The sequence below is a fragment of the Beta vulgaris genome, chromosome 6 (genome assembly GCF_026745355.1).
Source record: "Beta vulgaris subsp. vulgaris cultivar EL10 chromosome 6, EL10.2, whole genome shotgun sequence".
NCBI lineage: Eukaryota > Viridiplantae > Streptophyta > Magnoliopsida > Caryophyllales > Amaranthaceae > Beta > Beta vulgaris.
This window is the reverse complement of record NC_079207.1, coordinates 4,298,185-4,320,865: the sequence shown is the minus strand read 5'-3', so window position 1 is coordinate 4,320,865 and position 22,681 is coordinate 4,298,185. Positions and strand designations below refer to the sequence as shown.

Here is a 22,681-nt window from a genome sequence, read left to right as displayed (position 1 = left end):
ATAAAATTAGTAATGAGCATCTGGATGTAGCTGATGATTTGAACTTACGCAGTTATGAATGGGTTTGAGGGAGAACATTCATTGTTCACGTGGGTGTAGGACTGTGGAAAGACCAGGATCGATCCGGAATTTGGACCGGACATGAGATTTCGGTTCGATCCTCGGTCCCCAATCCGGACCGCATGGACCGGAATGTATATTATTTTAGCAAAAAAAAAGTATATATGTTAAAAGAAAAGTAAAAAGTTAGAAAGTTAAAAACCTACTATTTAATACTTTATGATTATTGCTATTAAAATTATTAGTTTTTAGTATATCCAATTTATAAAAAAGTTTAAATAAAATAAAAAAAGTTTTTTTCAAAAAAAATAGATTTCAGTTCAACAGGCCCAAAACCGGACCGAACCGAAAAATTCTGGTCTGATTTTTCTGGTCGCGGTCCAGAAAAGTCCTGGATTCTGATCAACAAGTCCAGCTGATTCCGATCCGATTCTGGACAAGTGCACACACCTATACGGGTGTATTATCAATCATGTACATGGTACAACTAAGATTTCTTATCTGCTCATTTGAGATTCTCCCTATTGTACGAATTTTGCTCATTTGAAAGTTACGGATAACAATAAGAAAAAAAAATTATATTAGTTGTACCATATTCATGGTACACCCGAATTTATGATAAAAGTTGTAGGGTTATGGGTACTAATCTTTGCCAAAAAAGAAATTAAAAAATTGAGACGCGTTATATTACTAAGTTGCACGTTTTTTACACGGGAGGCAAACAAATGAAATGAAACCGTTGTGAACTGTAAGCTTAGCAAACCCCCAAAAAAGGAAAAAACAAACAATTTTCATTCTAACTTCTAAGCTTTGTTAATGAAGAAAGAAGAAAAAGCCAACTCCAAAATAGTAGATGCATTATCTTCACAAATTCCAACACAAATTCGATCAACCTTCACAATCTTTTTCCTTCACCCTTTTCTCTGTCTCTTGTGTTAGAGAGAGAAATTGAAGTTTCATCTTCTAGAGAGATAAAGTAGGGTTTTTGAGTTCTTGAATCTATTGCAGAATTTCGAATTCAATTGCTTGATTGCTACATTTCAATGGCGGCTTCTACGATTTCCAGGCGATTTCATCAATTCGGTATCAATCCATTGCTCAACTCGACCAAATTCATGGAATTGTATGCTCTAAACGCTGCAATTCATGCTAATAACGCTGCTGATAACCGATTATACTCGTCGTTTTCTCCTCGTCATGGAAGTAGGTATATCGATACTAAATCTATTTCTCAGCTCGTCAGTTCTCATGGTAGACGCTTGTTTCTCGTCGATACTTTAGCACTTGTAAGTTCGATGATTTTGATACTGTGAATTTGATTGTGTTTATAAGTAGGTAAGAAAATTAGAACTGAATTTGATTATGTGTATAAGTAGGTAAGGAAATTAGAAGCTCAAGGTATACCATCGAAGCAAGCAGAAGTAATTACCGCGGCAATTACCGAGGTTTTGAATGATAGTCTGGAAAATGTGGCTCAATCTTTTATGTCAAAGGGTGAAATGCAGAGAGTATGTCTTTCTTTTTCTAATTTCTGCTGTTTAAGTTGTTAATTGCTTGATTTGACTCATAGTATATCCTTTGTCTATCTTTCTTATGGTAATTATCACCACATTTCATTTTTGTCTTAAATTTGTATTGCGCAATCTATTCTTGTTGAGTAAATATATTCATAGTAATATATGTATGTATAGAAGTATATCTGTAATGTATTTTCATATCTTTGTATATGATATGATATGATATGCCACTAGATCGTTCAAACTTCTATATATACAAGCAATATTTCTCAATCGGTGCAAATACTGAGAGAAGAGCGTAAGGGTGATAAAAGGTAGAGGAGTCGTTTGATTAAGGAGAAAGGGTTAATAGTTCGCCGAAAAATGAAATGTTAGCATTTTTTTCTAACATATAAAAATGGAAACTGTTGCTATAAATGACGGTACAAGAACAAAAAGTATGAAATTGCAAATGCTTTTTGTTACTTGCTCTAGGCAAACCTCTGCAGTTGAAGCTTTTGCTTAAAACCTTGATTATATGTGGTGTTCATCTAGAGGCCTTCCTGACTCTAGTGCTTGTGGATTTTTTGTAGTTTGAGATGATGCAGGAGGCTAACTTAGCTAAGTTCAAATCTGAAGTACAGAGCTCACAGGTACGTGGTAGAGGTATATAATTTAAGACATTAATTGATTTAATGTGTCTGAATCATTATTTCTGAAGTCGTTCTTTCATTAGACTTTGTGCTGGGAATTGACTTGTGTGTTATAAGGTGCTCACATGAGGCATTTCTGTTTGGTTATGTGGGAAGATGTTTGGATATAGATGGTTAAGGATTTGCCGTTGTTATTTGCTTTGGATGGAATGTTGTTGAAATAGACTGGAAAAACCTTTATAGGGAAGATTTGATCAGATTAAAATTAATTGGTGAAACTTGGGACAAAAAGAGCTGATTATAATCAGTGGACAATGGACATTGCTAGTTAGAATGAAAATTTCGGAAGCCTTAAAGACTATGAAGTCTTAGGTACTTCTCAGTGAAGAATTTAATTTGTTTTAACTTTTAGATCTGTTTTGTTTAGTATGCATCTGAAAATCATGTCTGATACTTCTGTATGTGGGCTTGGTGCAAGGTAGTTGTGCAAGGTAAGAATGAAGCTAGTTTTATGGTAGTAATCCGCGCTCTTCACTGTTTACTTTCTTCTGTCACATGACTGAACTTCCATGATGTACTAATCTATTCATGTTGGTAAGAGAAGCACTCACTCAGTCTGAGGATTCTTGATAAACACACCACAAACTAACAATAGTAATTGTATCGGAGTATATAAATAGTGACAGTGAGCATGACTGAACCATTGAAATGATAATTATTGGGAGAATACATGATAAGTTTAGCTATATTGCAAGTCAAAATGCACATTTTCTGGATGACTGTCATTTTGGACAGCTCCTTTGTTTCGGCCCTTGTTTATCCAGCTCTTCCTCCAGTCATTTTAGATCGTGAGGTTTTGACGGGGTGTACAAAATTCGTTTTTAGAAGTACTGTTGTTACAAGTATTTGAAAACTATGCACATTAGTAGTAATCATTGTTTTGTGAATCAAATGAATAATTCATGACTTTTGTGAAGTAAACCTTGTGATTGGGCAAAGATTTGAAGTTTGTGTTATTGGTTGAGTTGATTTTTTTGTAATCAGGGTTTATTCATGAGAGCATAAAGCTCTTCTGGTTCATCTAGCTGTGGTACCTTTTCTTCCTAATGCTATTTAGCAATGTAGAAATGTACTAGAAACTAGAAAGACATAAGGGAGTGAAAAGCACATAGATTTAGAGGGCTAAGCACAAAAAGGCTTATGCCCTCAGTTATCAGGAATTTATTTACCTCTAAAATGAAAATTTCAAGTGATGCTGATTCTCGAGTCCAGCAAATAGCAATACAAAAACCTTAATAATTAGAAATGAAACCTTTTTTTGGGGGGTGGGGGGTGGGGATATGAAGCTGTACCCTTAGAAATTCGTTGGTTTCTTTTGTTAGAAAGTGGGCCACTAGATTGTCAATGGAACCATCTTCCATACTGTACCTAGCCAACCTTTTTCATACTCCTTTTCCACACAACAAAAAGTTACTGAACAAGTTGGAACCCAACTTGTCCCAAACAAGGCTAAAGACAGCGAAAAAAAGAAAAAGATGGTTAACCAACTCTTCCTCAAGGCCTAAGCTATAGTGTCTTGCAAAGTAGACATCCTTGTTGTTAGCACTTCCTTATTTGGGTCTTTTGTTTGACCACCACTCTCGACTTCCAATTATCAAAACAGGAAAGTCCATGGAAACCTTCATTTCAAGAAGGTACATAGACTCTTAACAGAACAAGAGCCACTTTGCCATGCAACCAATTCATCTTGTCGTTCCCTTCCAAGGACCTCTTTGGCAGAAAGTTGTTTAAGAGCCTCAGGACCAAATCTTAATCATTAAGAAGTCTAGAAAAAGTAAATTCTAATGCTTTTGATTACAATTTCATGCTAACACTTTAAATTTGGTGGCCTCCTTGGACGTAGCAGATCTGAACAATTCTGGAAATTCAATTATAGGGGTTGATCCCAGCACTCAATGTCATGCCTTTGCAGAACTTTTGACCATCTCTTCATTTTGAAATTGCCCATGGACTTGAAATTATACAGACCACCAGAATTGACATTTTAAATGCCAATACTATGGGGAGAGGAGATAATGCACCACAATTCTAGGTTCTCAGCACCATATTTGATCTTGATGATATTCTTCCATAACACATCTTCCTTTGCAGACCCCCATGACTATTTTGCCATTAGAGATTTTAACATTAAGTGGAGATGTCTAATGATTTACTTTTGGAAACCATTGTTAGAGTCCTTGTTAGCTCTAAGAAATCCCATTCGGTGTTATCGAATTCACTAGATCTCCTGAAACTAACTTTCTCATTCTATATTAATTGCAACATTTTCCTTACATGGAAGTTTCACATTAATTATAACGTTACCCTATATAGTAATTTTTTCTCTTTATCTCTCTCCTATCACATGGGACCCACTTTTTGTCTATCTCTATCTATCTCCTATTCACATGGCTTTCTTTAAAAATGTTGCATTAATAGTGTGACGGAGGAAGTACTATAAAAAAGGGTATTGGTACACGTAAATGCTATACTTTTTGTCTAATTTTATAAAATAAAGCAGTGAACTGCATTTCCATACCCATTTCATTCTGTGAATTAGGTGAGACCGAGTCCGTTCAATTTTTTCTAGCTTTGAGGCAGAAACTCGGTTAAATATTCCAAATTGCGGACCTCACCAATGGGAATCAGCACACCTACTTGCAGAAGTTTCCTGATGAAATCTTCTTTTCTGCTTTTCATGAGAATGTCTGTGGGCTGATGGGAGTATCTAAAGCAAAAGAGGGATTATCTTCTTGTCATGTGCATGCTCTGATAAGTTTATCAGCTTAGTTCACGTAAGAGTGAAGATGCTCTCAGTGTTCCTGTTCTTGTGGTAAGATACATCAATTTGAGTAGTCAATTGGCCATTTCATGGAGTTGTCAAGGAATTCTCATGACTAGTTATGTTTAGCAAAGCCATATCCTCATTTTAGCTCTTGGCGGACAAGATGCATGCTATGAACTGACATAGCTAAATCAGAATTCAAAACTGAAATGATGATTAAACATTGAAGATGGATATGTACTGGATAGAAGGAAATTACAAAAAAAAATTAAAAGGATAAATCATGCTTTTAAGTGGCTTGAACACTCCCAAGAACTCATGAAAATATCTCCGATCAATTTCCAGCATATCTTTTTCTTTCTAATTACCCCTATACCTAGAGTATTTCCCTTATTAAATTACCTAGCTTATTTCCCTTAATAAACTACTTAGTTTATTTCCCAAGCTACTACTTAAGAAGCACCTAAATTATGCTCCCCCCTAAATTCCAATATCAGTTCATTACATTACTGCCTGCCCAAACTTCCACCCTCTCCTCAAGGTGGATTGTAGTCATCGTAGAGTTGTCGACCTCGTTGTCAACCTCAGCAGCAATGACCAGTTTCCCAGTTGCTCTCACACTCCAAGCAAATGCCACCTCCTACTTGTGATAAAATCCCTCATTGATGAGGCCTCTTGCGTCCTCTAGAAACGTAACTTTGGAGAAATGAGCCTCAAAGCTGTTTAGGAAATATGTGAAAGATTAGGGTGTAATTTGGTGTAGTTATTAGAGTTGGATTGATAGTAGGTTGTTTCTGGTTTTGGAACTTTGGTGGGATGTTTGGCTTTTGAGATTTGGTGCAAAGAATTGGCCTTTTAAGTGAGGTGAGGAATGAAGAGCGTAGGCATGCGGGGGGGAGTTGTTGATCTGAAAGTTGGTTTGAATGGTCGGGTTGAGAAATGAAACAAGGAGGGAAGAAAATTGGGTTTCAACAAGTGGGCTCGGTCATTAGGTGTAGCTGTGTAGTGTTGGTTTTTAGCAAACAAGCTCTTGGCCCCCTCATATGGTAAATAAGCGGGCTCCTTGTTGGTTCCAACTTGTAGGTAATTGACAGCATTACCCTAAAAAGATTTTCTGGAATATACGTGGATAAATATTCACTTTCAAGCTCATTCTATGAAGACCTGGTAAATAACATAAGAGTACACCCAGTAGAAAGATCAGGGGATGGAACATGAAGGGTTGGGACAAAACGGCTGTGTTAATCTATGAGCTTTGGAGAGAGACTTATCAGAGGAGATGTAGTAGGCTATTGCTTGTGATAATCATATACAAGCTTGTATCACAGTGTCATAAATAGGTGTGATGATCAGTGTGTTGGATTGTAGTGTAATTGTAGCTTGCTTGCTGCGTAAAGATAGGCGCTTTTTAGTTTTTATTCATTTATTTTGGTTAGTTTGAATCATGCTGTGTTTGAGGCCTGGGGTGTTAGAAAACCTTTTGGGTCTCATGCCTCCCTATTTCCCTTTATTTATATCTTTATGCTATTAGAAAAAAAGGGTCTAACCTTGCGATGCTTCACCCTCCTTGCCTACTATACGACCCGTCCTTTCTTTATATACTGGCACCCGTCAACTTTGTGTAACTATATCTGCCTTGTTTAGTTTATGCATAATGTATATCTGGTGCTTCCAGCTATGCATCTTTTGTGTACTTTTATTTCACCCGATTCATTATATACTGGCACACGTCAACTTTATTCCCAAATCTTTATTCAAATTATGAATGTGCGACTTATACTTTTAATTCATCAATGGATAATGGGTGGATCGGATTTGGGTGAAGGGTGAATCGGGTGGCGGATATTTTCGATGGTGGAAGGATTTTTCACGGATGGAGCCCCACCCGACTCACCCTCCAATCCATTGCCACCTCTACCTGAGTCCGAGCCTCGTAGGATGTGAATTTTTTGGGACTTTAGCTGAGACACCATGTGGTACAGATGATCCTTATTTGCCTAATCCCCCCACCCCCTTTCCCCAAGTTATGGTATGCCACCTTAAAGTCTCCGCATAAGCTTAGGGTTGTCTTTTGTTTTCATCATGTTATCATGCTTCTGATGCTTAAAGCTGATGAGGAAAGATTGGGTGCTCTGGTCTTTTTCCGTTTGTAGACTGCTCATTTCTTGAAGTTTTAATTTTGGACAGCATAGTAAAACCCTATAAAGAAAACGACAATGAGACTAGAAAAAATCTGGACAATCAGAGTTCTAGCAGTCGGACTGACTGCCATTATCCATTTGGAACTGGAATATCTTCATCGGATACTGTAATTAGATGCTGGAAGATTCATCTTACGTGTAGTTTATTCAAGATTCATGTTTACTGTTCTTCCTTTATGGTATGTAATTGGGAAATCAATATTAGGTTTCCTTCTTAAGCTGACTTGGTTGTTCATGGGGTAATGCAGGACCATCATTTTTCTCTGTTGCAACGGGAGGCAGAGAAACTCCAAGGTGACATAGAGAAGATGCGTAGTGAGTTAAGGTCAGCTTAATCCAGAAATGAACTAATGGTAGATCGACTTATTTGGGTTGTTTTATCCATCATATCCTTGTTGTGCTGAGAAAAGGTTATTCATAGAGTAAATGACGAGTTAGCTCCCTTATTAAGTCAGGCATTCGATCGATTTACCACCTACCAGCTTCATAGGAGATGAGTAGAATATCATGATAATCTGTCTCTAGGTTGTAAACTTGTAATACAGTTATAATGGAATTTATCTGGGGCAGGTTGTAACTGCCGACAAACATATTCTTTGCTAAAATAGATGTCTTTCATCTGATCTTCTAAATGCTCTAAAATCTAATGCAGGTATGAAATCGACAAAGTTACTGCTGGGCAGCGATTGGATTTGAATCTGGAAAAAGGGTACATAATATGGACCATGCATCTATTAGTTAAAATTTGAGTTACAAGACGCTGTAGTTTTATGATCATACTGGTTCCATAAACTGCAGGAGGATACGCGATGAGTTGGCAAATCAAACTGCAGAAACGAATAATCTCACCAACAAACTTGATAGGGTGAGTACTGCTAAGAATGTTAAGTGGTCGTTACTCGCAAGTTATTACAGAGCTTGTGGCTCAATATCATTTCATTCATCTTTCAATTCTGTAATTTGTAGGAAATTCATTCATTAAGGGCTCAAGTGGAGGCTGCAAAATATGATGTTATCAAATACTGCATAGGTACCCTTGTTTCAATCTCGGCTGTTGGCCTCGCTGTGGTGCGCATTTTATTGTGAGGACTACTGGAGTCACCCCCTTCAAGGCTTCAACAGCATAGCATCGCTTTTAACAAGGTGACTTTAACTTGGTTAATGCTGTAGTGTTGTTTCGCGCTGCTACGATCTTGAATGCATTGAAGGAAAGATTTTCGCACGAAATTTAGATAATAGATCAATAGCAACAGTTGTGGATGTTTTTTTTTTCACTCCTGTTGGGCTGATGATATGGCAGAAGAAATAAACTGAATATAGAAGTACTGTCTCGAGTCCAATCTTTTAGTTGTAACCTTTGTAACAAATTATGTATGTCAACTTGTCGATACAGTTTTTCTATCCTGTCTTATATCTGGTTAGCAAATTTATCATTTGTTAGTTAATTTTTGCGTTGAAAACTAGATATTGTGTAACTTATGGCTTTAAAACCTTTAGCTTCCCACTCTTTTTATATACTTTCTTGGTTTTTTTTTTACTTGTAATACTTTTTTTTTTTTCATCAACTTCAATGTAAAATTTGGGTAGGAGAGAGGTAGAGAGGAAAAAAAAAAGAGGGTCCCATGTGATTGGAGAGAGATAGAGAGAAAGGAAAAACAAAAATAGAAAGTGTTGTAAGTAATTAATTATTTTTCTTTTAGAAAGGCGTTGCAAGTAAAAAAAACGCATGAAATATAAAAAAGATCTAGCTAGCAGATGTTAGGAGCGCTGAATAAGAAATACACTTTGATACTTCTTTTTTACGGTTTTTTCACCAAGTACCCCGAGTTTTCGAAAAATTCACGAGGTACCCCCAACTTTTCAAAATACTTGGGGTACTCCTAAGTTTTATGTTAATACACTCATATGCTCTAAATGACTAACGACATTAACCGCTGTTAGTCATTAACTCTAATTTCCATTTTAAATCCAACCTCTAAGCCTAACTCTAATCTTTACCGTAAAATTAACCATAATCCTGAACCTAACCCTAACCATCCACCACCCATTCCCCCACCCTCCCTCGCCCCCTTTCACCACCCACCACTCTACAGATCCACCCTCTCACCAGCCCGGCCCCCTCCCCCATCCCCAACCTTGCAACCTCGTTAGCGCATCCTCCACCCATGCAGCCCAGCAATCCCCCCCCCCTTCAATTTTTGCAACTTTCACCCACTCCTGGCAGCCTTCTCCCTTGAATCGAAGAAAGAGAAATCGAAGAGGGGTGCCGCGCTGCTATGGTGGGGGGGAGGGGTCAGGCTGCTGTGGGTGGTGGGGGAGGGGTTGTTGGGGGCCGGGAAAGGGGGTTGGGTGGTGGTGGAGGAGGGGGCTGGGTGGTGGTTAGAGTTAGAGTTAGGGTTAGGGTTAGGATTAGTATTAGTTAGGAATTAGGTTTTAGAGTTTATTTAGGTTATTTAGGATTTATTTAGGTTAATTAAGGTTTAATTAGGGAAAATTAGGAGTTAGGGTTAATACTAACGGTGGTTAACGTCGCTAGACATTATGGGCATTTGAGGTTATTAACATAAAACTGAGGGGTACCTCGTATATTTTGAAAAGTTGGGGGTTACCTCGTGAATTTTTTGAAAACTCGGGAGTACCTTTTTTTTATATGCAACATTTGACTTTTGCATTAGTGAAAGTATTGGGTCAGACCGTCTGACCATAAGTTATGGTCGGACGAGCCCAACCCAATACTAAAATTTCTCGCTCCTCCTCTCTTCTTCAACTCCAATGATTCTTCTCCTTCTTCCTCTCACATCTCCCCCTTTAATGGCTGCTATTACCGTCCTCGCTGCTCCAAGCTCATAATCCGTCCAACAGATTCCGGTAATGACCCCATCAACACATTAAAACTCACATCGAACACTGTCAAATTCTTCAACAATGGCATATATTTTTTTGATAACTTGTACTTGCTTTTTGTTGAGGAAATAATCCAAATATTACAGTGGGGAAATAGAAACACAGTGACAACTGTTCAAACTTCCTCAAAAATATATAAAGCAAGCTAGCCTACAACCAAGCCACGAATTCGTCTGCCCTTGAGAGTCCTTGCTTTGCAAGAAGGTCTGCCATTACATTCGTCTCACAGCTTTAAGGATAAAAGTTTCATCAATTATCATAAACCTCACTTTGTGTTCATCCAAGAAACTAAGTTTGAGGACTTTAATCCGAGGATCATCATATTTTGTAAGTAAGCAATGATTGTTTGGTTGTTTGGTGTGTTTGGTGATAATATAAGTAACTGAAAGTTGCTTTCATTTGGAGGTAAGTTACTTTCATTTGGAGGTAACTTACTTTCATTTAGACCTAAGTTACTTTCAGTTAGACCTAATTTACTTTCAGTTAGACCTAAGTTACTTTCATTTAGACCTAACTTACTTTCATTTAGACCTAAGTTACTTTCATTTAGAAGTAACTTACTTTCATTTAGACTAACTGAAAAAAATTAAGACTAACTGAAAACAAATGAAGACTAACTGAAAAAAAATTAAGACTAACTGAATTTTTTTTGAAACCAATTGAAAAAAATTTGGAACCACCTGAAAGTCGTCCGACCAAAGATTATGGTCGGACGAGTCCGACACAGTACGTTCTCTTTGCATTATTCATATACTTGCTTTGATCGAAAATTTGTGTAATAATATACTCTACAAATTTTAGCATGTAAAGGGTTTGGATATATCTCAATATTTTTTTTGGCCCCCTTTCGGGAACATGTGGTAAGATGAATTACCTCTGAGCTACCTCGCACAGGGCCACTCACCTAGAGGCCCAACATATTCATATTTTACAAGATAAAATTAATAATAATATAAGTATATGAATAGAATTTTGATAATAAATATGCAGGGCGAGGGGAATCCACACCCGCTCCACCACCAAGTGCAGGTACGATTTTAATCTCCATCCCTGCTCAACTTGAATGGAGATGGGCGAGTCTCCTACTTGACCCCCTACTGCCATCCATACAGTTATTTGATTCAAATATGCACCCAAACTATAGATTAAGCGGGACACATAAATACCTGCAAGACCACCCAACATCGTACTTTCATCATGACCTAGAGAGAGACCTTTAGAAGGAATTAATTGATATTCTTTTGCAAGAAGAAACCCTTTGGATCACAAAAGAGCCGTATGGATAGAATTAAGGACGGGGAGAGGAACACGAGATTTTTTCATAGGAGTGTGATGATTAAGAGGAATGCAACGCGTATCATGTCTATTAGGGATGAGGTTGGAAATGACATTCAAGACCCTGAAGGTATCCAAGACCATATCACTAATTTTTTTGAGAAATTGTACACCTCTGACCATCCTTATAGTTGTAGGAGGATTAATGAGAATGATCAGGACATAGATATAGCATACCCTCCCTCAAATCATGAAATTCATGAAGCACTAAAATCAATGAAACCCTTAAAGGCGCCGGGGCCGGATGGTTTTCATGCAGTTTTCTTCCAAAAGATGTGGAATATCGTTGGTGAGGATGTATGTGATAACATTCGTGAATGGTTTGAGAATGTTAAAGTCCCTGAGGATCTTTGCCAAGCTATGATGTGTCTAATTCCCAAACAAAACCCTCCGGAAACGGTTAAACATTTAAGGCCTATAAGTTTGTGTAACACTTTGTATAAACTTCTCACGAAAATTGTGGTGAACAGACTGAAACCTCTCATCCCCCTCTGGATATCACCAAACCAAAATATTTTATAAAAGGGAGGGGTACGGAAATAAACCTTGTAGTTGCTTCAGAAATATTGCATTCTATGCACAAAAAGAAGGGAAAACTGGGGTGGTTTGCATTAAAAATTGACCTAGAGAAAGCTTATGACAGGGTAGAATGGAGTTTTGTTAGAGCTTGTCTTCAAGGGTGTAATCTGGGGGAAAGGTCTATTGCATTAATCATGAGTTGTATAACTCAATCATCCTCGACAATTCTAGTGAATGGAAGGAAAACATATGCTTTTAATCATACTAGAGGTCTTAGGCAGGGGGCCCTATGTCACCTTACCTGTTTAATATCTGCCTAGAGTCTTTAACTCATCTTATAAACCAAGCGGTGTCTGAGGGGGAATGGACACCCTTCTGGGTTGGGAAGGACAAAATCCAGGTATCTCATCTAATGTTTGCAGATGATCTCCTCTTGTTTGGTCGGGTAGATGAAAATACTGCTTTTGCGGTCAGGAAAGTGTTGAATCAGTTTGTGATATGTCAGGGCAGAAAATAAATGAACAGAAAAGTCGTCTTGTTTTTTCGCCCAACACTCAGGATGAACACAAGGAGTTGTTTCAAAGCACTTTGAACATAGAAGAAAATGAAAACCTAGGTCTGTACCTAGGAATGCCCCTTTCACATAAAAGACCATCCAGAAGTCAGGTGCAATTTGTCGTCGACAAAGTAAAACATAGACTGGCTAGATGGAAGACAACATATCTATCAAAAGTTGGTCGTCTATGTTTGATTAACTCCACCCTGTCCACCATACCTGCATACTACATGCAAGCAACTTTTTTCCCGGCTCGTACCCTTCATGAGCTGGACCAAGTGTGCAATAACTTCCTATGGGGGGATGAAGCGAACAAAAGAAAGCTTCACTTAGTGGGAAAAGAAACAACGTTTCGGCCTAAGATAGAGGGTGGCCTGGGGATCCGCAACCAAAAGCTGATGAACAGGGCATACATGGCAAAACTAGGATGGAAACTAGCTCAAGGCCCCCCCACTCTTGCTCAGAAATGTATAATGTCTAAGTATATCCATGAAAATAAGGTCACATCCTTTGCGAACGGTTCCCCAGTGTGGAGAAGTATCGGGAAAGGATGGGACATCCTTGACAAGAATGGGGAATGGATATTAGGCACGGGGGAGGATATCAGTTTTTGGCACGATGACTGGTTAAATATAGGAACCATTAGAAGTAAAGTGCAGGGGCCCCTAAATCTTGTGGAAGACCATAGAAAGGTGAGTACCTTGGTAGTAAATGGTCAATGGCACTTAGGAGATATAACTATTCATCTAAACCAGGAGGTGATTGATAAAATCAAGAGCCTTCCACCCCCAAACCCGAGTAGAGAGTGAGATATGAGAGCACCCTCTTTCCTCACACATGTCAGGTTCTCGCTTTCCCAAGCCTACCATGTTCAGTTACAGACTCTGAATGCTCAAGATTTGGGATGGATCTGGAAAACCAAAACCTCACCCAAAATTCAATTCTTCGTATGGCTCACATGCCTTGACCGCCTGCCTCATAGATCCCTCCTATTTAAAAGATTCATTTCCGAAGATTCAAATTGTCCTAGATGCTCCTCCCCAGGAGAAGATGCAAACCATATACTCCGCCTATGTCCAAAAGCTCAAGAAATTTGGGAGAGTCTAGCTCTAGGTCCCAATTTAGACATCCCATTAACAGAGTGGATTAAGGGCAACTCTGAGTGTAATGAGAAAGTTAGGGGTGTAGAATGGTCCAGTCTATTTCTGTTCACTTGTCATGAGATTTGGAAAAAGCGGAACCAAAAAGTGTTCAGCCCCAACCTCGCCACCCCTAGCCCTGCTAGTGTGCTAACAATAGCTTTAAACCTTACAAGTACTTTTCTCCAATGCTCAAAAACAATCAACACAAGTACCAATCTTGCAAATCCGGATCAGCTTAGAAACCACACACCTTCGGGGTGGGTCATGATTAATACAGATGCTTCCTTCCTTAGTGAGAGGGAAGAGAGTGGGTTAGCAGGGGTAGTTAGGGATCATAGGGGTATTTGGATAGTAGGGTTCAAGAGATACACCTTCGCGAGAGATGCCTTATTAGCGGAGTTGTTGGGAATTTGGGAAGGCCTTCAACTAGCCATTACTCATAGATTTCAAAGATTGGTCCTTTTCTCGGATTGTAAAGTGGCAGTGCACCTCGTGTCCAACGGTAGTACTCAGTCTAACCAATATTCTCATATCATTGATCTTTGCAGGGAGTTACGCCAGATGTTCCAGGATATCAAGATTATGCATTGCAGTAGGGATTTAAACAAAATAGCGGATTGTATGGCTCGTAGACGGGATGATGATCTATATGGTTGTAACAATGTAACTAGGATTTTCCCCTATCCCCCTAGTTATTGTATGGATTTATATCATGTAGAATGTAATTCAGGGCCGGCTGTGGCCAGTATGGATCAAAGTGGTATGTAACGTTTTAACTAAGTAATTTAATTCCTCTTTTTTCACCAAAAAAAAAAAACTATAGTTACATTGAAGTACATTACTAGGCTACTAGCATTACGTCGTTACGACATAGGTAAACCTCTGCCGTTGAATGAAACGATGTTGTCGAATGTAGAGCAGGCCGTATAAACATATAACCAAAGTTAATGAGAGCCGCCAATACTTAAATATTTACTTTGTGTTTTTAAAGGTTGCAACATCTTGATTTTTGTACTATTTATGTATCAACTTTGATTGGAGATATTTGTCTCACAAATACAAAAATATTAATTATGTAAAATGTTGGAATTATTAATGTATATCTATATAGATATCAACTTTATTTCTGTAATTAAAAATATATAATAATAATTAAAGTTACGTGTTAGCAACCAAAATATCACATCCTTTAAAAGATACAGAAAATATAGTATTTATAATTTATAGAAGTAATATTACATCAGGAACAGAGGGATAGATGAGGGTGTGTAAGGAGCACAACAGCACAGGTCTCCCAAAATTATAAAGGCACAAAATATATTATTTTGAAAATTTTACTTCATATTTGAAGAAATCACCCAGGTTTCCTATCCTTAATAAATTTGTCAATGGTTTATCTTTAGATTTTCAACTTTCCATTTTTAGAACTCTAACCTTCTATCATTGTTTTTTATAAATTTAGGGGCCCAATTTTCATGTTAGAACCGGGGCCCCAAAATTTTCAAGACGGTCCTGATCAGGAAGCTTTGATATTTGTGGTTGTTGAGTGATGTGATCAGCTAGGAGAAACTACCGTTGACTAGGGCAGATGAAGATTGAAGAATACATAAAATCAAAAGGTTGGCGAAGTAGGCAGCTGATATAAATTCGTTCTGTTTTTATATTGCTTTTGTTTGAAATCGCAAGCAAGTGTTATTATCGTAGGGATGAAGCATCAAAGTCCTAACTAAATTACTACTATCTAAATGGTACACAACAGCATTCAACACAATGAATAAAATAACATCGTCAAATTATTTGAACCCCATCTAATAAGTTCCTAATGATGGAGATTATATTTTTCAAATACAATTGTGAACTAAGAATGGTAATATGTCGGTGCTATTGCATAGGGTAGGGTAGGCGTGCTGCTTGCAGATCCAAAAAATATATATATAATTGGGTATCATATTAGTGTAATATTGTATGTATACTAGATAGAAATTACTACTATTAGTACTAGGTCTGTGCATATAATATTACACTAATATGGAGGTCCAAAGAATGTTACTATAGTCAAAATATCAATTTATAAAAATAATATAAAAAATCTAATATTCATAAGCAAAAATCCTAAATGTTTTAAATTCAAATGGGATTGGTTGAGCCATTTTTATCAAAGTAGGCGTTCCTCACTTAAATTCTTTCAAATCTTCGTGCTACTCATTTTGAAATAAACGAAGTCAAAACAATTACTCTCTCCGTTTCAAATTATAAGACATGTAAACTATTTTTACGCATATTAAGAATTTAGTTAGTTTTAGTTAGATTTGCATAATAGGTAATAAGAATTGACATTAAATATTGTATTGATAATAGCAAATAACCTACAATCTTATCTTGATAGTATAAAGTTGCATTTAATTTTATATTGGTAATGTATAATGCCTTATATTTTGGAACAAATTTTTTCAACTAAAATGCCTTATGATTTGAAATAGAGGGAACAAATTATATTACCGCCTTTATATATTTTTTCTAATCTTGAATACAATACAATCAACCTCTCAAAAAAAAAAAAATTACAATACAAACAAAAGAAAAGGTGTTGATCAACGTAAAAGTAAAATAAATGGAGTAGTCAAAAGCTAAAAGATTAGTACTAACAATTCGGTCTAAGGCTATGTTTAGTTCACCTGAAATTTTCTGATCTGAACTTATCTGATCTGATCTGAACTTATTTTTTCTGATCTGATCTGATCTGAACTTATTTTTTCTGAACTGATCTGATTACAAGATCTTATCTTTTAGATTTCTCTCAATATATAAGAAAAAATATAGTCATGTGGGGTCTTGTTTGATTCGTCTCAATGAATACTTTATTAATATTCAATTATTATAATTTTACTAATATGTAATGAAAGAAATTTAATAGTAAAAATGAGTTTTTAAAACTGATAGATCTGATCTGAACTTATTTTTTCTGATCTGATCTGATCTGATCTGATTAGATCTGAAATAAGCAAAAATAAGGTGAACTGAACATAGCCTAAATATGTGTCTGAACTCAAGAAAACTAGACAAATTAAAATCAGGGGACGCCGGAAAATTTGAAACACAAAAAGGTCAAGAAAGATGTAGGAAACTTCAAAATTCACTCTTAATAAGTAAATTAGGAGCTTAGTTTTCATAGAAGTAGGTTATTGGTTGGCAGAAAGTGATATTAGGCTGGTCCTACTTCCACTAACTTCTTTCAATTGATTCACCGTATTTTTTTTAGTTTGTCTTGTAAAAGACCACCTACTTTTAAATTAAAATTAGGTAATAGTAAGCACAATATTAAAATGAGAATCAGCCCAATAGTGACTAGGTTAATTTCTTTCGATGACTAGTTTAATCTATTTAGTGACTAGGTCTACTTTTATATTAAAATTAGATCACTTTTTTAATAATTTTTGTTTTTTTCGTACTAATTGTTTCACTGAATATTGAAAATAAGGGAAATAAGATATTGGTTGAATAAATGAACTTTTGAAGGCCATGATCTTTAATTTAGCAACTAGCAAATCAAATTATGATACAACTATTTATGCAATCACCCACTAATCCATTGTGCATACCATTATACACTCTATCAAGTATCAACCCACTCAACTTCCTCCATTTCTTCTAATAAATTTTATTTGTGGATAAATTTTGCCTCCCCCACTTATTTTCGAAGCAAATATATCCCTTTCTAGCTTTTCCCTTAAAAAATAAAAGTAAAGTAAACAATACAATCCCCACTTCTAGTGAAAAATACAGATTTCATCTTGTTCTTTTTTTTATAGATATGAACTTTTATGCCTTTTTTGAATGGTGTAACTGTGTAACTTGGCATAGGAGTTTGAAGAATTTCTTAGAAAAAAGGGAATGTTAAGATGTTTGCTCATTCCTTGCTCATAAATCGAACTCTTTGACTTCTTGGATCCTAAATCTTTAATCATATGTATTTACTAACATGTATAATAAAATATTATGAATAATGGACAAGCTTTTCGTAAGATTTTCGTCACCATATGCAATTTCAATGTCTGAGACATCGAATACTAAATTACTTAAATATACTAGTGATTGAACCGATATACCCGAAATTGCAAAATCAAAAAAAAAAAAAATTATTCGAAAATCGAAAAGAGTATGTTACATGATATTTTAAGAGACCGACATTACAGAGAAAAGGATAAAACTTAGAATCAATCTTCACATCACATATCACAAATTTGAGTAAATATTACAAGTTTATCAACAATTAGAATGTCTTTGTTTAAATTTTCCCTTTTCCCATGATGTGATTCATTATCCAACTCTTGCAGGCAAAAATAGCTAAATACACTATAAAAAAACAATATTCTTGAAGAGAATATTAATTATGCTTATTTGCATTACAAAAGACAAGATTTTCAAATCACCACCTTGTTTAGTGCAATCCTTAATCATCACAATGAAGCATTTTCATCAATCAGTTGAGTGGGCACAACAGACGAGGACTCGGCACTGCGACGAGTCGAGTAGCTCTAGGAGCCGTAAGTCCAAAAATATCGTCAGTACTTAATTCACTAGGCTTCATTCCATCTGGTAGTTCCCACGTAAACGAATGTAGTAAGTTTGCTACGCACATTTCAAGCGCATATAGCCCAAGTACCATACCAGGGCAAGATCTTCTACCTGACCCAAATGGTATAAACTCAAAATTGCCACCTTTAAAATCAGGCACACCCTCTTTAAGAAACCTTCCTGGCTTGAACACCTGAGCGTCATCCCATGAATTTGGATCGCGACCAATAGCCCATGCATTGATCATAATTCGAGATTGTTTTGGGATGGAATAACCTCCAATGACAGCATCTTCAGCAGTCTCGTGGAGTAAGAGAGGTATTGGTGGGTGTAGACGTAGGGTTTCTTTTATGCAACATCGGAAGAATGGTAGTTTGTCAAGATCTGATTCTTTAACTCGTTGATCCAAGCCAATAACATCAGCAAGTTCTTGTTGGACTCGTTTCATTTCCTCTGGGTTTCGCATTAACTCTGTCATTGCCCATTCTATTGCTGATGCTACTGTCTCTGTTCCACCAAACATTACATCCTGTTCATTGCAAAATTAGATTAATCAACAACCACCAAACAATGATCTGTATATATAATTTGATTATCCATTACGGCTCCATTTGGTAGGGCGTAAAATATTTTTAATTTCCTCGAAAACTGTTTTCCTCTATTTACAGTGATATTACATTGTTTGGTTTGTAAATGAGTGTAAAATCATTTTTCCTTAAAGTAAATTGTTCTCCTAATAATGGAAAACCATTTTTTCTTCCAAATGAAAGGAAAAACTATTTTCATTCCTTTTCCTTATTTCTCTTGTACGCTCTTCTCCCTACCTCCTTATTTTCACTTTCATTTCATCATTTTTCTTACATAGAACAAACAACGAAAACTAATTTTGAAATTGTGTTTTTCCATTATAAATTATTTTTCTATGGAAATTATTTTACATTGAAAATATTTTACGCCCAATCAAAGACAACCTAAATACAAAAGGATGAATTGATGAACCACACTATATAGATTGACTAAGACGCCGCTACATGTTCGGAAAAGAATAATTCAGACTCACATCCAATTCTCTAGAAGATATTCTGATATTGTTGATCGTTCACTATCTATGTGTGCATTCACACATTGGTCATTTAGTTATGCGTACAAAATTTACATTTTTTTGAAGAGGATGAATAGTTAATACTGGTAAATTTTTATTAATTGTGATTAATAGAAGGTGCATACTTTATAGATAAGAAGCTAAATTTTGATGAGAGAAATACGGTGCATCAATTTAATCTATTATCCCTCAACAAATTTGGAAACTAACATCATTAAATAAAGGCAAAATTGGCCTTAACACTCTGAAGTGTAGAGCAGGCGCACCCAACAGCACCAACTATAACTTATAGCCAAAACACCATCAAATACGAACCTGGGTACAGTCCATACGATATATGAGGCCGAATACCAAAATTTTCACCTCAATTTAAGTCATATAATAAAATAAATGAGACCGGAGACCTAAGAGAAAATGGAAAAAAAAAAAAAAATTCTTAAGATTCTCCCCTCTCAAGCAATAATTCTACTCTACGGCCTCATTTATAGTACGAACTACACCCAAGTCCATACTTGGTAGTGTTCTGGCTATAAGTCGTGGTGGTGTTGAGTGCGCTTGCACTATAGTGTTGAGGCCAATTTTGTCTTAAACAAATGAAATTGCTATTACTTTCTAGAATATATGAGTAAATTCATTGAAATGTACTCCATCCTGCCCACGTTTTCTTATCAAAGTAGCATTACTAGTTTGTGGCTATAAACATATACACACGATTACTTAGATAAGGTTGTATAAAAATGTGGTGTATTTTCCTCAAAAAATTGTGATGTATTCGTTGCCGAAGATGTTTAATGATATCGACGTGCATGACCCACAAATCTTAACGTTTCCGATGTTTTGAGCCAACAACGTGCTTCTAACACCTCTAAATTAGATTCAAGAGTTTGATGTTTCGGAGTTAGATAACCACTACCGTTGCTACGCAATTGTGTAGCATTTCTTGTTCTAGTGACCAATTACTTTTTTGATGTGACTCAACCTCCCAAGAAAAACGCAAACCAGCTTGGACTTTTTAGGTTGAAGCTACTCGCAAATCTTATTGCTAATTTTGCTTTTCAGTTATTTGATACTGATTTTGTCCTATAATTTTTCTTAGCCATCATTTGATATAACTATATATAAATGCTCAAATAATTATCCAAGTTATAATTAGTAATTAATTAATTATGTAGACATTATGAGTAGTGATTCATGTCTATTAGTAATCAGATTACATCCTTATTAGCTAATTTCATGTAGTACTCACCACCTCTAAGCGTTTGTTTTATTTATTTATTTCTAGCAAAAAGGTGGTAAATATTCAAAATTAGAAGCTTGACTATAAATTCTGACTAGTATGTCTTAAAACATTCTAATGTGTGTATAGTCCATTTAGAATATATTTAACAATTTCAACTTTTGAATTTTTTTATTAATGCATAATGAAACTTTCCGACTACGCCTCTTTTTGTTAATTAGTTTATCTCTTACTTTTTCACAGTCTCATGCATCTTGATCATTTATATATCGTCAATTGTATATTAATTAGTTGATATATTATAATATAAACAATTAAAACAAATCTAATAATTCCTAGAGTATAGGATAGTGTATTTGTGCTCCTCCTATATATACTTTCCCAGTTCCTGTTGCTAAAAAGTTACAACACTATCAGTTTTATCGTATCTATATAGTCCAAGGTTGGAGATTCAATCCCCACTAGACACACTTTAGGAAAGTGGATCCCCTTACCATTCCCGGCCCTCCTACTCTCAAAGTCTCTGCCTCTAACTCGAACTAAGTTAACCGGCAAAAGATTCCGACTTGATAGGACCCTCCATAACCATACTTTATGACTATATCATGTAAAGTTATAGCAAAATGAAAAACACGTGACTTACCATGATAATGGCTTTGATGTTATTCCTCGTAAGCTTAATCGCATTCTGCAGATCTTCTGACTCATTAACCTTAGTTTCCTCACTGTAAAAGTTCAACAAATCATCCACCATATCATTTTCAACTTTATCTTCTTGTTTCACATCATGTCCATTAACAGCCTTCCTTTTGTTTATATGATCATCTATAATCCGATCAATAAACCCATCCAATGAACTTCGGGCCTTAGCAAGGCGATTATTAAGCCCATTCGGGTCAGCCCAAGTAAGAAAAGGGATAAAATCCGCAATATTAAAAGCCCCAAATAGCTTAGAAAACTCTTGAAGTATAGCAATAAACTCATCCTGACCTTCGGATGATGATGACCCGAAAGCGGCCCGATATATGACATTCTTAGTAAGATTAAAAACATGCTCACCCACGTTAACGGGTGAGCGTGCTTTTTCGGATAGGATTCGAACTATGTAATCGACCTCGTCTCGAACAGATTGCCACGACTCGGCCCGTTTACGACTAAATAAGCGCATGACACATAGCTTGCGCATCTGACGCCAAAAAGGGCCGTAATGAGCGAAAGCCATGTCAGCACGGTCGTACGTAAGGTAGCTAATTGCCACGGTGGCAGGACGATTTGAGAAAATGTTGTCTTGAACTTGGAGTACTTGACGGGCCTCATCCGGGCTGGACACCACCATCATATGAACAAAGCCCATTTTGAGGTGGAAAAGCCCACCGTAACGTTGGGCCAACTTGGCTAAACCACGGTGGGTTAGTTGGTCCATGATCATCATGTTTCCTATAAAAGGAAGGCCTTTTGGGCCCGGTGGATAAGGTTTTCGCCTTAATGTTGAGATTATATATAGTAACAACATGGGTGCTATGAACAACAAAGTTGTCATGGCTACTTGGTTACTTTGCGCATAATTTAACAAAGATTTTACTTGATCATGCATTTTTCTTAAGGTAGCTAGTTTAGTAGTTTATGTTTTGCAACATGAAATATTTTTGTTGCTGAAGAGAATGAGAATTCTTAAAGGGGTTTATATATAGAATATGTATGTAGTAATAGTTGTTATATAGGTGGATTGTTTTATATTTTGATTTCACTTTTTGTCAAATGAGTTGGTGAGGAGGTTTTCATACAGTAATTTACTGCTGGTTATTACATTCCTACTCCTTACTTGGAATAAAGAAAGAGAAATTAAAAAAGTAATAAAGAGAAAAATAATAAGGAGAAGAATTAGGAAATAAGGATATATTATGAAGGTCGGTCTGATTCAACTTATTTATTTTAGTTTATCTTATGTTATATTGTCTTGTCTGAACGTATCTTAATTATTTTATCATATCTGATATAGATAAGTTGAATAGTTCTCTTATGTTATCTTATATGGTCTTAACTATTTTTACGTTATCTTATTTGGTCTTATCTTATC

General features: G+C 36.2%; 2 protein-coding genes across 2 annotated transcripts; one reads left to right on the top strand and one right to left on the bottom strand.

Moving 5' to 3' along the window:
• The first annotated feature begins 743 nt into the window (after positions 1–743).
• LOC104895115 (protein FMP32, mitochondrial) lies at positions 744–8,771 on the top strand. Its single transcript, XM_010681532.4, has 7 exons — positions 744–1,346; positions 1,437–1,568; positions 2,150–2,209; positions 7,483–7,559; positions 7,887–7,943; positions 8,033–8,099; positions 8,201–8,771. The coding sequence occupies exons 1-7, from the start codon at positions 1,104–1,106 to the stop codon at positions 8,318–8,320; spliced, it is 756 nt and encodes a 251-aa protein (XP_010679834.1). The 5' UTR covers positions 744–1,103; the 3' UTR covers positions 8,321–8,771.
• Positions 8,772–17,892: 9,121 nt separating this feature from the next.
• On the bottom strand, positions 17,893–22,303 carry LOC104895114 (cytochrome P450 84A1). The gene is made up of 2 exons (XM_010681530.4): positions 21,248–22,303; positions 17,893–18,794 (listed from the first exon to the last, which is right to left on the bottom strand). Exons 1-2 carry the CDS (start codon positions 22,196–22,198, stop codon positions 18,171–18,173), a joined length of 1,575 nt encoding a protein of 524 aa, XP_010679832.1. The 5' UTR covers positions 22,199–22,303; the 3' UTR covers positions 17,893–18,170.
• Between the last annotated feature and the right edge of the window lie 378 nt (positions 22,304–22,681).

Bases quoted from the DNA above. Each gene is read 5' to 3' on its own strand.
- LOC104895114 (XM_010681530.4), bottom strand. From the start codon at position 22,198: ATGCATGATCAAGTAAAATCTTTGTTAAATTATGCGCAAAGTAACCAA. The intron at 18,795-21,247 runs GTAAGTCACGTG...TGCAATGAACAG, and splicing joins ACATCAAAGCCATTATCATG to GATGTAATGTTTGGTGGAAC.
- LOC104895115 (XM_010681532.4), top strand. From the start codon at position 1,104: ATGGCGGCTTCTACGATTTCCAGGCGATTTCATCAATTCGGTATCAAT. The intron at 1,347-1,436 runs GTAAGTTCGATG...GTGTATAAGTAG, and splicing joins TCGTCGATACTTTAGCACTT to GTAAGGAAATTAGAAGCTCA. The intron at 8,100-8,200 runs GTGAGTACTGCT...TGTAATTTGTAG, and splicing joins TCACCAACAAACTTGATAGG to GAAATTCATTCATTAAGGGC.